Genomic DNA, 18,045 nt, shown 5'->3' on the forward strand with positions numbered 1-18,045 from the left:
GATATACACTTGAATGAAAAAAGCAAAAGCAAAACAGAGAAAAGTATATATAGCATTCTACCATTTATTTAAGGGGAGAGAGAATGACAATATATTTCTGTATAGATATCAGTTTTTATTTTTTAAAATGGATTGAAAACCCTATTTTTAAACAAATGATTACCTTTAGGGGTAAGGGAGCTAATAGGGTAAAGGGGACAATGATTGAAACTAGACGTATCTGAATATACCTTGTTTTGTAGCCTCTGATACCATGTACATATTTTATATAATTTAAAAAAAGAATTAAAGATTAAAAAAACAACTACAAAATTCAAAAGCAAAGTAAAACAAACCAAGGGACTGAGTCAGTGGCATACACACAAAAAATAATTATTCCAAAATGGCTTTAAGACACAGTGACTGGACTGTACATTTGTAATAGATATACCTTTTCTTTCACTTTTAGAATTTTTATTTTATGAAAAGATGCAGATAACATGGTTGTTCTAAGAGAATATATCTTAAGAACAAAAAACCCACAAAGACATCTTAAAAACCATTTTCATAAATCATATTATTGGTGATAATTTATATTATTCTAAGACTGCTCTATATATTAAAGAACAAAGTTAAATGAGAAATTATGTTGGTAGCACTGAGAAGTGGGATGGATTCTCAGTAGGGGAAAGTAGGTACAGATGTGAGACAGAAGAGGTTATCACATAAAAATCCTGTAGTTCTGAACTTGAATTGGAGCTATCAATATGAAAAGGTGTAGTTTATCTTAAAAGTGATTTAAAAGTGATTTGTTAAAAAATAAAATAAAACAAAAACCTTATTCCTAACTCTGGCCACCTAAAAGATCTACAAAAGATCTAAAAGATGACTAACTGTGGCAATGAGCAACCCTAGTGGTTAGACTAAAACATGAAACATTTAAATCCATGAGTTCATAATGACACCACAAATAAAAACTCCCTAGTCACATTTGGGATGCTAGGGTACTATTTCTTTGGAGAACTGATAAATAAAGGAAAAGACTTAAGCATTTAGCAACAAAACAACAGCTCTTAACTATTAGAGTCTTACAGGCATCAATAAAAATTTGTCTTGGCCTGTCAGATCTCTAAAATTCTCAACAGAAATAAGTATAAAATAAACTGCAGATTGAGTGACTCAATTTGCTATCATAACTTGAAGGAAAAAAAATTTTTTTGAATTGAATTACTATGCCTAAATTCACTTCTAGAATGGATAGTAGTACATGATTAGAAGTTATAGAATTTGCCATCCTTGGGGAAGCCTGGGCTGCTCAGTCAGTTAAGCATCTGACTTCAGCTCAGGTCATGATCTCAGGGTCCTGGGATGAGCCCCGCATTGGGTTCCCCATTCAACAGGGAGTCTGCTTCTCCTCTTCCTCTGACCCTTCTCATGCTTGTGCTCTCTCTCTCTCTCAAATAAATATGATCTTAACAACAACAACAACAACAACAAAAGAATTTGCCATCTTTGAATAAAAGGCACAAAGTAGCATTATGGTTCAAAATCAAGATGCTCAGTTTTTCTTTTAAGGTTTAAAAATCCTCATGCAATAATTCTCAAGCACAACCTAAGGCTTGCCACCTAAAGTCTTTTTTTTAATTTTTTTTAAAGATTTTATTTATTTATTTTACAGAGAGAGACAGCCAGTGAGAGAGGGAACACAAGCCGGGGGAGTGGGAGAGGAAGAAGCAGGCTCCCAGCGGAGGAGCCTGATGTGGGGCTCGATCCCAGGACTCTGGGATCATGCCCTGAGCCAAAGGCAGATGCTTAACGACAGAGCCACCCAGGCGCCCCACCCACCTAAAGTCTTACACTATATAACAGTTACAGTATATAATTTAACAAATTCCTGAAGTTCAAATAAAGTCCCCAATAAAACAGAACACGAATAAAAACATTTGTTATAAAAAAGAGAGAGAAAATACCTATTACCACTGTCAAAAAAATAGTGGTGATATAAATTTCCTTATTTGTAATATTTGTCATTTTTATGCTTGAGTCCCTCTTTTTTGTTATGACCTAAAGTAGATGATATGCACTTGATTTTAACCAAAGTAGCAATTTAACAGTTCAGAGGTATTCTGACAGAGACAGCTTTTGTTGTACTTCCAATCACATCACTGGTATTAATCAAGACCAACTTACCTTTCATTATCTTTAAAATATGACTCCACAAATGCTTTCTGTTTGACTTTATCTTGTTTATCACTAGGAACTGCAAAAAAAACCACACATACCACAAACTGAATGCAGAACTGAGCAATAGCTTTTTTGCAACAAGAATGACCTATATCAAAACTTCACTCTTACTGGATTTCATACTCTAGGCTCCTGGGCAACTCATTTAAATTTTCTGTAACTAATTTTCTCTTTCTTTTTCATCTGCATAATGAGGAGGGTGCTGATTATCTTCTTTACCTCAGAATTACTAGAGATAAAAATCTTACCTATAAAACTATTTTAGATTTAAAAACTATATATACAAAGCTTATGTACATATGTATAGATTATATATAAAATTATTTTAGACTTCAGAAGAATTATTCTGAGGCCCAATATCATTTGGCACCAAACAACAATAAGACAGCTTCTAATATGTTTCACTTATTAGTCCTGCTGATTTTTTTTTTTTAAGTAAGCTCCACGCCCAACGTAGGGCTCAAACTCACGACCCTGAGATCAAGAGTCACATGCTCCACTGACTGAGCCAGCCAGGGGCCCCAGTCCCGCTGATTTTTATGTGTCTTTGAGGTAGATTAACTAGGAAATAGAAGTAAAGAATTTTATCAGAAAATTGGTGACAAAATAAGAACAAAAGCTCATGGACCCGGATCCCAAGTTGTCTAGACCCAAAGAGCCAACTGCTATTGTGTATTCAAATAATCAAAATTTATCATGCATGGTGCCAAGTTCTGTAAGTGCACTGTCCAACAAGAGAAACCATGTCTCCTGTCCTCATGCAGTCTATACCACAGTGAGGGAAACAGACATCAAGCAAGTCGATAGCTAAGGCTTATCTGAGGAAGGATGTGGAAGGTGGTAACTGATGAATAAAAAGTCAGCTGCAAGAAGCAGGAGTGGTGAATGTTCTAGGTAAAGGTCCTGAGATGGGAAAAAGGTTGGTATAAGAACTAGGAGAAGTCCAGTGTGGTTGAGATTGAGTGAAGAAAGGTATTAGGAAAGATGAGATTGAAGACGTGGGCAAGCACCAGATCAGGATGGGTCCTGGAGGACAAAAGGGCTTTGAATTTTGTAGTGAACACAAAAGCAAACCACTGAAGACTTTTGAAAAGAACCCACTTTCCTGAGGCATAATTTATACAGGAAACACACTGATTCTAAGTATACTAGGATTAATTTTGACAAATGTTTACTCTGGTGTAACTACCATTCAAATCAAGAGAGAGAACTTCCATCGATCGCCCCTGGAAGTTTCCTCCTATTCCTCTGCTTCTCAAACAGATGAATGTTCTCTGATGTCTCTTCCCTCCCCCTTTGGAGAGATGATTTCTGCCACCACAGCTTAGTTATACCTGTTTTTGAATTTTTTATTAATGGAATTACATAATATGTATTCTTTTCCATCTTTGGATCTTTCTAGCTCAACAGGTTTTGGAGATCCATTGTTGAGTCCAGTACCCTCCTTTTTGTTGACAAGTAGTATTCCATTATATGAGTTTACCACAATTCACCTGTTGATGGACATCTGGGTTGTTTCTAGTTTTGAGCTACTATAAATAGCACTGCTATGAATGTTCTTGAATACAATGTTTTGTGAATGTGTTTTCATTTTTCTTGTTTATATACCTAGGAGTGGAATTGCTGGGTACTATGGTGGGTGTATACATAACTTTATAAAAACATGACAAACCTCAATAAAGTGGTTAAAAAAACCTTGCTGAACTGTTTCCATAGTACAATTTTATATCCCCACCAGGAAAGTATGAGAGTTCCAGTTGCTCTTCACTCTTGCTAATGTTAGGTATTACCAATCTTTTTAACCATTTCAGTGGGTGTGAAGTAGTATCTCAGTCCCTCGTGTCCAACAATGTTGCACATATTTACATGTACTTACTGGCCATTCAAATATCTTTTCCTTGAGCATTTTTAAATAAGAAGATAATACAATCTAGTTCACATTTAAAATAAATGAGTTTTGAGTCTCAGTCGAGAATGGACTGGAGAGGAGAAACAACTGTCATAAAAGACCAGTCAGGAGGCCTGCAGTAGAACAGGTGGAGAGAAGAGTGGTTTAGACTGGGGCCTTGGCTACAGAGATGGAAAGAAGTGAAGTGATATGAAACATATTTTGGAGACAGTATTGCCAGGGTATCAGACTGGGCATGAAGAGGTGAAAGAAGTCAAATATGACTCCCACATTTCTATCTTTAGTAACTGGAAGGGCAGTTACTAAGGTTTAATGAGATCAGGAAAGGCAGGGGAAGATCAAATTTGGGTAAGAAAAGAAAATTTCTGATTTGAATATATTAAGTTCGTGCTCATAAGATGTCTAATAGGTAGCCGGATTCAAGCCTGGGGTTTTGAAGAGAGAGGACAAGGCTAGGAGTAATGAATATATAGAAACAGCTTCACTTGGCTTCCACAACAGCACATACCCTTGTTTCCCTATTTCACTGGTTCCAGCTCCTTCTCCATTTCCTTTGCTGGTTCCTCTTTCTTTCTCCAACCTTTCAAAGTTGCCATACCCCAGAGGTCAGAACTTGAAATGCTTCTCTTTTCTATACTTTGGTGATCTCAGTTTCACAGCCTTAAGTACCATCATCTACTTGCTGTTGACCTCCTGCCCCCTAAGTCATTTCTTTATTCTGGATGTCTTATCCAAACTTGACACATATTAATCACCTACTAACATTTCCACTTGGATGTCTAGTAAGTATCAACATGTCTAGAACCAAGCTTTTGATATCCTCCCTGAAATTTGTTCTTTCCTCTGAGGAAAGACTAGGTAGAACTCTGTGATATGAGAGCTAAGAACATGAAATAAATGGACAATAAAATCCTAAACTATATACCTAGGTGACTGGGAAAAATGAAAAAGCCGGAAAGGTCATTTGGTGAGAAATAAATGGAACCTGGTTTGGATACGTTAAGTTTAAGTTGTTGAAGACACACAAAATTAGCGTTTGCATTTACACTGCATTTCCTGTAAGAAATGCGGGACAGGGATTCATCAGAGAGGACAAACTAGAGATGCAGAGGTAGTTAATAAAAGCATGAGAGAAAAGTTTATGTGAGGAACTAAACAGTCTTGGGACACTCTCGGAAGCAGAAGTTTCCAGAGATCGAAAGAACAGTGCAGCACTGTCACAAAAGATAAGTGAGAAGAAATTTTGGGATGGTCAGTGTGAGATGTAACTTAAAGAGAAAAGGACAGAAATTAATAATTATATCTTGTAAAGAATGCCCCCCCACATCTTTTTAAGTGAAAACAAGTAGCAAAAGGCTCTTCTTGGGGGGAAAAAGTGAACTGAACAGTTGTAAATTTTTATCACAAAGTTGGCTTGGACTGAGCAAGCAAAAGCCTGCTGTTCTCTACCTTTGGTTTGGGTCTCATTCATTTTGAGCTAATAAGGGCTGTATTTTTAAAAAACTAATGGAAGCACGAGGAAAACATAATCAAGACAGACTATTCCATAGCAGAAGGTGTGCTCATACATACCCTTTGCACTACACTAAAAATTCTTTTTTACTCACAAAAACAAAATGGGACATTTAGCAAGGATTTAAACTTTCAATTCAGATTATCTAGTTAAAAGTTTCACTTATAGTATTCTTCTGATTGCTACCCTACACTATAAACTGCTTCTAATTAAAAAGAATTTTATTATTAATTTTTTAATTTTTAAAAAAGATTTTATTTATTTGAGAGAGAGAGTGAGAGAGAGCCGAGTGGGGGACAGAGGCAGAGGGAGAAACAGGCTCCCTACTGAGCAGGGAGGCGACGTGGGGCTCGCTCCCAGGACCCCGGGATCCTGACCCAAGCCAAAGGCACACTTAACCAACTGAGCCACCCAGGCACCCTGAAAAGAATTTTAAAAAGACTGATACATATAGTTACATTGTTTTGTCTGGAAAGGTAAAGCATTCAAACAGAAAATTAGTCTGAATTTTCTGCAAAACTCTGTCCTTCCAACTCTATTACAATGATTAATTTATTAATTAACAAAAAAACTTCTCAAAACTTTTTTATGAATTTGATGCACAAGTTATAAAGAAATCTGTAGCAGTCAATCAAGAATAATTTCTTAGTTTTGATGAATACTTTATGGTCATATATTAATATAAGGGGAAGCTGAATGAAAGGTACAGGGAATTCTGAATTATTTTTTTTTTCCTCTGAGCTATTTTTTTTGTAACTCTTTTATTGGTCTGAAACTATCTCGCTATCTAAAAGAAATTTTTACAAGAAATCTGAAATTTTAATTGTCAAATATATACCTCATCAGGTCTGTTAACTAGCTCGCTGACTTAATTTACTGAACTAAGCATAACCAAGAAGCCATACTTAGAAAGAAAACAGCCTTACTGTTTGGTTTCTTTGTGGTAGTTGACAATCCCTCTTCTTCTTCTGCCACCTGGGGGAAGCTGTCTGCCAAACAGGATTCATATTCTTCATGTGTTGTCCGATCAAACATATCTTCCAAGCTATCATTCATTTTTCTTTCTCCATCTATGTAAAAGAGCACTGGCTTAGGGCAACAAGCAAGCTTTCTGCTTTCTATGTAGACCAATGTGAAACTTGTAGTAACTGCCACAAAATACACTTGCCCAGGATGCACATGAGGCAACAGTAAACCCCCAAGTCTAGATAGTTACTGTATTTACAAAGACTTTATGTTAGGGCTTTAAATGTCCTTTATTCATGTGCAAAGACTGTTTGCTGTTGTCATTAGATACATAAAAATCTCTTTCTCCCTATTGGCTCGTGTATAATTCATACTATGAGTCCTACCAAAAAACTGTGAGGAATAGAAAATGCATCATAATGAATGATGAAAAACACTAAGCTTAAATGTGTATAAATAACTGACATTAATATCTATAAAATCATGCTCATCTGCTTATTTTTCTAATGTGGTAGCTAAAAAAGTATTTTTTACATCACCAGTAACACTTGGTAGTTGAGTATTGATAGAAATAATGAATTCAATTCCTCATTTGATATGTTAAGTGCTGACTCATCCTCAGAGTACTAACTACATTACCCACTATATAATCACATTTTGAAAAACGACAGTTTACTAAAAAACAGAAATAGATCCAGTTGGCTAACAAAATGATAGAGCAGAAACCTGCTGAGATTCCTCTCTATAAAATAACTACCACCTCCCCCAGTCCACGGTGCTCGTGCACCCTCACTCTGCTTTATCTTTCTCCAGAACCTAGCGTCATCCATCACACCACATATTTGATTGTTTCTCCCCTTAAATTAGAAAGTAAGTTCCATGAAGTAGGTACTTTTGTTCTGTTTACTCATTATTTCCAGCTCCTGAAACACTTCCCTTTATTGAACTGAAGCTCAATATTTACTGAATGATTAAACATTAATTTTTTTCACACTAAGGATCAAATTTGTAAATAATATACAACTTCTATGTGCTAGGCAGTGTGCTAGGTATTCCCAAACTAGTCATAGATGCTGTTAGTAAAATACAATGTTAAGTCACTAGTTTTTCTTTTTAATTAAAAAACATTTTTTTTACTCTCTTTTTTTTTTCTTAAGAGAGAGAGAGTGTGTGTGTGTGAGTAGGGAGGGAGGGGTAGGAAGAAGGGAGAGAGAGAATCTTAAGGAGACTTCATGCCCAGCGTGGAGGCCAATGTGGGGCTCAATCCCACCATCCTGAGATCATGACCTGAGCCGAAATCAAAAGTCAGACGCTTAACCAACTGAGCCACCCAGGTGCCCCCCTAGTTTATGTTTTTGTTGGTCTGACTTCTGACTGAAATACTTGACAACACAGACTATATCCTTATTAATCTTTCTATCACAGCATCTGGTAAGTCTAATATACAGTAGAAATATAAAACAAATTTTGAACTGAAATATTAGCAGTAATTGGGGAATTTTACTGGTATGATTCATTTTTAACCAATTCTAAGCATTAAAAAGATCTACATTATGGGTAAAACACATGGATTGTCTTTTTCCACACATGGCTTTAGGAATATCTCCTATCCTGCTGGTCTTACACTCCTCCACTGAGTGGGAAGGGCTGCTTGCTTGCTTGCTTTGAACCTGGGTAGGTCTTTGTGACACTCTACAACTTCTGAGGCCAGATCATAAAAATACCATGCACTTCTGCCTTGCTCTTTTTGGGATGCTCACTCTGGGAACCGAGCCTCCATGTGATGAGGAAGCGCAAACCAGCCCATGTGGAGAAGCCCTGAAACTGAATAAGCAGAGATGCCAGCCCAGCCTCAGCCTGTCCACCCTTTGTTGCTCCAGTTCTAGCTCCCATCTGCCTACAACTGCATAAGAGACCCTGGGACGGAACCATTCAGCCAAACCCCTCCTGAATTCCTGAACCACACAAACTATGAAAGATAAGAAAATGACTGTTACTGTTTTAATCCTTTAAGTTATCGGACTGGTTTATTATAGAGCAATAGTACTCACAATATCTTATGTAGCCAAAACTGTCTCCACTCATTAGTTCAAATTCTAACCTCACTTCCATATGATACTTGCTTCAAACATGTTTGGGGAAACCATCATATTCTTTGAATTAACTAGATAAATCTGAAGCCAAAGTAGTTATACTTTAGTTTTACCTCTTCTTTCTTTCTTTTTTTAAACAGAAATAAGGAAAACATTATCAGGAACTGGTACCAGACAAAATAATCTTAAAAGCAAAGTACCTTCTCAAGAAGAAAGTTACTTAAGTGTCAGTCACTATAAGAGGACAATAAATCACTGTTAAGGTTTTTTCTTTTAATAGGTAGGCCTTTCAATGTAGGCAGGCAGCTACTTGATTGTATGGTTACTCTTTCCTAAAGAACAAAGAATTAAAGCAAAGACTACTACAATTTTTCCTCACCTACGGCAGTTAGGGCAGCAAGAGATAAAGTGTTTCTTTTTTTCTTTTTTAAAAGATTTATTTATTTGAGAGACAGAGACAGAATGAGAGAGAGAGAGAGTGTGCATGAGTGGGGGGAGGGGCAGCAGGAGAAAGAGAGGGGAAGCAGACTCCCCGCTGAGCAGGGAGCCACCCCGGTAATCCCATGACCTTAAGATCATGACCTGAGCTGAAACCAAGAGTCAGACGCTTAATCAACAGAGCCACCCACCCAGGTGCCCAGAGATAAAGTGTTTCAAAAGAAGTTAGGACAAGATTGGCTTCAGCCCTGGGCAGGCAGACTACAGATTACTTAGACCAAGATAGGGAATGTACATACAGACGGACTGTCCTCAGTTTCTAACAGATGGTCACTGGAAAATGTCCTTGCTTCTGGCACTGCATCCCCTATGGCAGGTCCTAACCCTTCAATACATTAAGAGTGTAAGTGACACTACTCCTGGGCTAGCTGATCTCATGCCACACGCCTCTGTTGCTAAGGAGGTGCCAACCAAAATCCTTCCACTGTTCCTGCCTCTTTTGGAAAATCAAGGCTTTAGATGAATTAATAGTCTGTTACCACAAAAGGCCAAATCCCCTATTCTGTAGAAGCAGAATACAGCAGAGTAACTCAGCATATACACTATTGTTCTTGGTTTACTGCTAATTTATAAGTCTACACAAATACTTCTCAGCAGAAGTTCCCCTTTTCACCTTATGAAATTGTTTTGCAAATTCTTATTTCTAAAACAGGACTCTCAAGATTCCCTTCTACAAAAATTATCTAGGAATAATACCAGGGATCAGCAAACTTTTTCTTAAAGGGTCAGTCAGGAAATAGTTTTGGCCTGAGGGCCCAATAAGGTCTGCGGCTACTAGTCAGCTCTGCTGCGGTACCATGCAAGCAGCCCTAGGCAATACATAGACAAGTAAGTGAGGCTGTGTGCCAATAAACCTTTATTTATAAAACTGGCAACTGGCTGTGCTTTGCTGAATCCTGGAAACAACTGAATTCTTTCTGGAAAAAAAAAGATTTGGGGTAAAGATTTTTTTCCCTTGAAATACTGAAAGTGAGTTTTACTAAGAGAAATCTATCAGAAGAGGACAAAAACACGGTTAATGGTGAAGAGGTCACTTGTGGTCATCAATGCAATGGTATGACTATAAACTTCCCTCCACATTTATATTGAATTAAAAAAAATCAAATCTTACTTGGACTTTTCTCTCCCTTCTGCTCTTGCTTCTTCATTTTTAAAAGCACAGTTTCACTAACCAATGTGCAGTCCATGTCCACTGTCTCTCCTCCTGCTAATCTTGACTGACTGCCATCCTAAATATTTAAAAATTAAAAAATTTTAACAATTATCCCGTATGGCCTTATATACTTTCTAAAAATTCTGGTAAAACATACATAGTAGGAAATTTATCATTTTTACCATATTTTAGGTGTACGTTTTAGTAGCTATTAAGTTATATTTATTTTAACCTTAGGAATATATATAGATTTAGGTTTTATTGCCTGTAAAACATTTTAGCTTCAATATACAAGCATCCTCTCTCAAGCCTGAAAAGAAAGACTGTTGCCAAGGGAGGGAGAGTTGTGCACCACTGAACTCCCTTTTTCTCCAGTTGGCCTCAAAGTTCTCATCATTGGTGTACACACAAAGAACAATTTCATACTGCAGCAAGTTAAACACTTCATTAATAGCTCCTATGTGAAAGAGAACTTCTCAAACTATATAGAACCTAAATACAAGCCAAAAGTTATTTCCACTAGGAATTTTAATTTAATTTAATTATTTTTTTTAAGAGGCAGGTAGGGGCAGAGGGAGAGGAAGACAGAGAATCTTAAGCAGGCTCCGTGCTGGATGTGGGGCTCGATCTCATGACCCTGAGATCATGACCACAGCCAAAATCTAGAGTCGGACATTTAACTGACTGAGCCACCCAGGCTCCCTGGAATTTTAATTTTTAAAGAAATATACAGTATTTAAAAAATAGCCAACTAGGAAAATAAATTTTTTTCTTGATGGTAACATTATTTTAAAAGTTAAGGCACTATGATGCATTTTTTTAATTAAGATTTTATTTATTTGACAGAGAGACAGCCAGCAAGAGAGGGAACACAAGCAGGGGGAGTGGGAGAGGAAGAAGCAGGCTCCCAGTGGAGCAGGGAGCCAGATGCGGGGCTCGATCCCAGGTCCCCGGGATCACGCACTGAGCCGAACGCTTAACGACTGAGCCACCTAGGTGGCCCTATGATGTCTTATTTTGACAAAATATAAAATTATTAAGGGGTACCTGCATGGTCAGTCAGTTAAGTGTCTGCCTTCAGCTCAGGTTATGATACCAGAGTCCTGGGATCGAGCCCTATGTCAGGCTCCCTGCTCAGCGAGAAGTCTGCTTGTCTCTCTGACCCTCTTCCCACTCATGCTCTCTCAAATAAATAAAATCTTAAAAAAAAATGTATATATAAAATTATTAAAAATTGTAACTAGCATTTTTCATTATTTTAAAACTGTAATAATATTTTTCAGCAAAGGCCTTTTTAAAAATTTTTTTTTTTTTTTTTTTTTTTAGAGAGGGAGAGAGAGAGGAGGGGCAGAGGGAGGGAGAGAGAGAAAGAATCTTAAGTAGGCTCCATGCCCAGTGTGCAGCCCAACATGGGGCTCAATCTCACGACCCCAATCATGACCTGAGCTGAAATCAAGAGTCAGATGCTTAATTGACTGAGCCCCCTAGGTGTCCCAGAAAAGGCCTTTAAAGTCAGAAGGTATTATCACCCTTTCAAAAATATTATAAAGTTAGAAGAATAAGCATTTTTATTTCTTAGTTTTCTGAATAAATAAATCAGGTTTAAGAGGTATGTGATTATCTTAAGGTTACAGAGTGAGTTGGGGGAGAAGGGTGACTAACAACTAGAATAACCACATGGGCCTTGGTTTTACTTTCTAACTTACCTTTGCATCTATTACAGTAATATCCATTTTATATTGAGAAAGGTCTGCCCCTGGATCTATGCTCCACTGGTTATTTTCAAAGGATACATCTTCAATAAGGAGAAAAAAAGACAATTAAAAATGGATTTTAAACATTCTTATCACTTTAAAACATTATGGGATCCACAGAATGGGAAAAAAGATTTGCAAATCATATATCTGCTAAAGGGGTTGTATCTAGGACATATGAAGAACTCTCACAACTCAATAATAAGACAAGTACCCAACTGAAAATGAGCAAAGAATCTGAACAGACCGTCCTTCAAAGAAGATATACAAATGGCCAATAAGCCCACGATAAGATGTTCAACAGCATTAAACATCAGGGAAAGGCAAATCAAAACCACAACGAAATAACACTTCGCACCCAATAGGATGGCCAGAATCAAAAAGACAGATAATAACGAGTATTGGTGAGAATGTGGAGAAATGGGATCCTCGTGTGCTGCTGGTGGGAATGGGAAATGACACAGACACTTTGGAAAACACACAGTTCCTCAAAAGGTTAAAGAAGTTAGCATACGATCCAACAATTCTACTCCTACATATAACTCAAGAAAAAGGAAAACATACATCTACATAAAATTGAACATCAATGTTCGTAGCAGCATTATTTATAATACTGAAAAAGGTGAAAGTAAAAGAAGTCACAAAAGATCACATATGATTCCATTTATATGAAAACACCAGAATAGGCAAATCTATACAGACAGAGGGTAGATTAGTGGTTGCCTAGGACTGGGGAAGAAGGGAGAGGAATGCAGAATGATTGCTAATGGGTTTTGTTCTTTAGTTAGAAAAAATTTTTTTTTACTCAAGTATAATTAACATACAGTGTTATATTACTTTCAGATGTGCAATATGATTCAACAATTTTATACCTTCTCAGTGCTCATCAAGAAAGTATACTCTTAATCCCCTTTATCTACTTCACTCATTCCTACCCCCCGACCCGCAACCATTAGTTTGTTCTTTGTATTTAAGAGTCTGCTTTGGTTTTGCCTCTTCCGTTTATTTGCTTTTTAAATTCCACATGTAAGTGAAATCATAGGCTGTCTTTGTCTGACTTATTTCACTTAGCATTATACCCTCTAGGTCCATCCATGTTGTTACAAAATGGTAAGATTTCATTCTTTTTTATGGGTGAGTAATATTCTACTATATATACATAACCACATCCATTTTTTTTATCCATTCATTTATCTATGGACACTTGGGTTGCTTTCATATCTTAGCTATTGTAAATAATGCTGTATAAACACTGGGGCGCATCTATCTCTTCGAGTTAGTATTTTCATTTCCTTTAGGTAAATACCTACCCATTGGATCATATGGCAAATTCTATTTTTAATTTTTTGAGAAACCTCTACACGGTTTTCCACAGTAGCTGTACCAATCTGCATTCCCACCAATAGTGTACAAGGCTTCTTTTTTCTCTACATCTTTGTCAACACTTGTTATTTCTTATGGTTTGCTCTCAGCCATTCTGACACATGTAAAGTGGTATCTCATTGTGGTTTTAATTTGTATTTCCCTGATGATTAGTGATGTGGAACATCTTTTCATGTGTCTGTTGGCAATCCATATGCCTTCTTTGAAAAAATGTCTGTTCAGGTCCTCTGTCCATTTTTAAATTGAATTATTTGTGTTTTCGGTATTGAGTTGTGTAAGTTCTTCACATATTTTGGATATTAACTTAATGGGTACTATTTTTTTTGAGATGACAAAAATGTTCTAAGCTTAGACTATAGTGACAGTTGCACAACTCTGTGAATATACAAAACAACTGATTTGTACACGTTAATGAATGTTTATATCAAAAATTGTTTTAAAAGGTTAAAATTCTAACACTGTTTGGAGGAGTTTTCCATGTATGTGGACATGTATGACAACTACATAAAGCAGTCACAGAACACAAAGTGGCACAACACTAACTCTGATTGTGAAAGGTTGAGTAGGTTTACTATAATCCCTAGAGCAACCATGAGAAAAAAAGCCCAAACCCAAAAATGTAAAAAAAAAAAACTGGAAATGAGAGTGAAAAAAGTGTTTTCATACAGAGACTGAAACTCTTGCTGGAAGAACAAGTAAAGAATATGCTTCGAGAAAAAAGGAAAATAAACCCAGAATGAAGGAAAAACTTTGCAATAAAGAATAAAAGAGGAGCGCCTGGGTGGCACAGCAGTTAAGCGTCTGCCTTCGGCTCAGGGCGTGATCCCAGCGTTATGGGATCGAGCCCCACATCAGGCTCTTCTGCTATGAGCCTGCTTCTTCCTCTCCCACTCCCCCTGCTTGTGTTCCCTCTCTCGCTGGCTGTCTCTATCTCTGTTGAATAAATAAAAAAATCTTAAAAAAAAAAAAAAAGAATAAAAGAAAAAAATACTACATAGGAAGTACAGAAATATTTGTGGCCAAAAAACAAAAAGACTCATTTAAAACACAGCAAAATTATGAAAAGATTACCATACTTATTAATTAAGAGTAAAAAACGTTTTCAAACAAGAAGTTTAAAAACCCACATAAATGTATATATGCGTATGTTTATACATATACATGTGAATGCCAAGAAAAGGGACAGGCTACCTGTGGGGTGAGGAACAAGGTTTGGATGATGAAAATTTTACTTTATGTATTTTAAAATTCCACATTTTAAAATTTGTAAAGCTTTTATAAAGAAAATAAGAAATTACATAAAATAAGTAAATCCAGAAAATCACCTATAAAAGTAGGTATTAAAGACCTCAATTCATTTTTTCAAAAAGCATGAGAGCAGGAAAATCACATGTAAAATGAAACCAGTGAGGATCATCTGGTAAACACAGAAATATGCAGGAAGACATGTTTTTCCTAAAACAATTCAATATATTCAAAGAACTTATATTGTATAACACTCAAGATCATTAAAAAGAGTGTAAATACTATTTTCTTTTTTGGAAATACTATTTATAGTAAACATACCTTGACTGTTTTGTATAGGCTTTGTTTTAGCAACTCTACATGGATTTAACTGAAGAACGGATGTAAGTTCACATGCTCCACGGACTGACCTGGCTATTTTTACTGGCTCATGAGAATCAGCTCCCTAAAACAGAAAGAATTATTAGCATCTAGATGAAATCACGAACAACCATTTTAATGAAAATACTTGAACACTTAACACAAACCTTCACATCATCGAAAAGATTCTCAGTCTCCAAACTTTCACGTGGATGTAGAGGGATTTTAAAGATGGGATTTTCTTCCTTGATTTGTAATGGTGTTTTATTATCTGGAGACGATTTACCCAAGGACTGGAGGATGCACTCCTGTAAACAGGGCTCCTCTGGGGAATCTCTGGCTAACACACAGTCCCCGCTCAAGGCCTTGCGGCTTGAGGAAGAGCCCTTTGGAATGGGCTTCAAGGCCTCATAGAGAGTTACTTGCCTAAATCTGATCTTAGAGGTCTCACTTCCTTGGCTTTTCTCTTGACGCTGAATAGCCGAAAATCGATCAGACAGATCTAGAGGTTTATCCATCATATAGTCTCCATTCATGGAAGAATGACTCTCCAGTAAAAAAGGAAAGGCGTTTTCTTTATCAAAAGAGGCTTGGGGGCAGCTTACTTCATCTTCACTTTCTTCCTCAATTTTCTTCCTTTTGGATGTTCTGCCTCCCGGTGATTTCAGGGGCACTGCATGTCTATCTTTATCAGTGACAGCATCTTTAATGTGATCAAAACTATCCTGTTCATTTTTGGATTCACTTATATTTTTATTGATAAGCATCTGCTTACTTGAAGATGACTGGCTAATGATCTTGTTCACTTCAGACCCAAGATTATGATGTGTGGAAAGGGCACTATCTTCAGATTTTGATCGAGTTTTCTCTGACCTAGAAGTAGAAGTGTTGTTGAAGGGTGCTGTTTTCAGAAGGTTTTTTTTCCCAGTCTCTAAGAGAGAAGGGGACAAACTTGTATTCAAACCTAAACTACGTTTCACATTAGTGGTAGCTCCAAATACAGGAGAAGAGACCCGAGTAGTCAATTCTTCTTGAGGAGGAGTCTTTGACTTAGAATCTGAAAATCTAAAAAAAATAAGGAGTGGTAAACCTTTCTTCCTACTAAAGAAATAGGGTAAAAATTATAAGACAAACATATGAGAAAACTTACACTAATATAGATATTAATAGTAAGGGTCTTAGCCATATATTAGACTCAGATGATTAACCAACATTTGAAATTGGGTAGAGTTGTCAGCTTTTCTTCATTTGGCTGACAAAAAGCAGAGGAAAATGATACAGTAAATCTAGCTTGATACCTTGATATTCCTATCCATAAATATTTTTCCTAAGTAATTTAAACAACTTCACTATATAAGAAAACCATATTTTAATAAATTCCACTGGAGACCCAAATTCTTTTGTTGATATGAAATCTTGTCATAAGTATCTTCAAGAAACAAAATCCTTCTACTACAGAATTTAACGTAACTTGAGACCCAGCCTGCCTGTAACAGAGCAGACAGCTATGATAGTGGAAAGACTATAAGGTTTAAGTTTGAAGATGTGGAATGGGTAAGAGCTCTGGCTCTAGTAATTAACAGCTACGTGGTGTTAAATAAGGCATTTAACCTCTGTGGAGCTGCGTTTTGTTGACTAAAAAATAGGAATAATAAAACCTACTTTAATGAATTACTTTGATGACAAATTAAATATGATATGTGCATCTAAAACCAAAAGCACTTTTAAAAAGCAAAACAATACATAAATATAGGTATTATTAGATGTTCTGAAATTAGTAAATAAGATGCAACACAATCTTGAAAATTTATCGAAGCTTATAGATGCATTTTATATGACATCTAGTTTTTGGAAATACAAACACAGAAGGGATGATTGGGTCTTTATAGAGGCAGAGGAACAAGGCTGGAAACTCTTAAATAATGCCTGATAGAAGTACACAAAGAACCTAAAAAATAATATCCATCTCTCTATAGTAATGCAAAAAGCCCTCAATTCATCACAAAGTGGGGGAAAACAGTTACTTTTTAAAGATTTATTTATTTGAGAGGGAGAGAGACAGAATCTCCAGCAGACTCCCCTCTGAGCACAGGGCCCAACTTGTGGCTCAATCCCATGACCTGGAGATCATGACCTGAGCTGAAATCAAGAGTAGGACGCTTAACCAACTTCGCCACCCAGGCACCTCATGGGGAAAATATTTTTTAAAATAAAAATTAATACAGGTTCCTGGCTGGCTCAGTTAGTAGAGCACACAACTCTCGATCTCAGGGTCCTGAGTTTAAGCCCCACCTTGGGCATAGAGCCTGCTTAAATAACTACAACCAGAATGACAAACTATATGCTGACAGAAACAGTTTGATTATATAGAACTCACTGTAATGAAATTTCACCAATAGGCTGTAAGTTTTTTACCAAAGTGCCCCAAATTACCTTAAACTATCTTCATTGTTTCTTACAGACTCCTCAAAAGGTTGTTTCTTGTGATCTTCTAGACATTGATAGAGTTCATCACCAAGAGGGCTCATGGGACCCTGAGGTTCCTTCAATAATAAAATATAAAGTTCATAGATACAATGGAAGATTATTCATTCTTAAAGAGGAATGAAATGTTGATACATGCTGTGATGTGGATGAACCCCCAAAATAGACTAAGTGAAAGAAGCCAGACTCAAAAGCCACATAATGTAGGATTCCATTTACATGAATTACCCAGAATAGGTAAATCCTTAAGGACAAAAAGCAGGCTGGTGGTTGCCAGGGGCTGTGGGTAGTGAGGAATGAGGACTGAATGTTTAATGGGTACAGGTTTTATTTTGGGGTGATGAGAATGCTTTGGAACCAGAGAGGTGGTTGCTGCATAACACTGTGAATGTATTAAATGCCACTGAACTACAGACTTTAAAATGGTTAATTTTATGGTATGTGCATTTCACCACAAAAACAAA

The 18,045-nt window shown here is 36.7% G+C and overlaps 1 protein-coding gene across 1 annotated transcript in view; it reads right to left on the reverse strand.

Moving 5' to 3' along the window:
- The window catches only part of RBBP8 (RB binding protein 8, endonuclease), an 88,169-nt gene that overhangs the window by 7,824 nt on the left and 62,300 nt on the right, over positions 1-18,045 (reverse strand). Inside the window, exons 10-16 of the mRNA XM_008690697.2 lie at positions 17,531-17,640; positions 15,265-16,162; positions 15,059-15,182; positions 12,062-12,150; positions 10,314-10,431; positions 6,572-6,715; positions 2,170-2,239 (exon numbers count right to left, since the gene is read on the reverse strand). Of these exons, the coding sequence (XP_008688919.1) occupies positions 2,170-2,239; positions 6,572-6,715; positions 10,314-10,431; positions 12,062-12,150; positions 15,059-15,182; positions 15,265-16,162; positions 17,531-17,640 (1,553 nt within the window). The remainder of the gene's footprint in view (positions 1-2,169; positions 2,240-6,571; positions 6,716-10,313; positions 10,432-12,061; positions 12,151-15,058; positions 15,183-15,264; positions 16,163-17,530; positions 17,641-18,045) is intronic.

The sequence above is a fragment of the Ursus maritimus genome, unplaced genomic scaffold, assembly GCF_017311325.1.
Source record: "Ursus maritimus isolate PB19 unplaced genomic scaffold, ASM1731132v1 scaffold_18, whole genome shotgun sequence".
Taxonomy (NCBI): domain Eukaryota; kingdom Metazoa; phylum Chordata; class Mammalia; order Carnivora; family Ursidae; genus Ursus; species Ursus maritimus.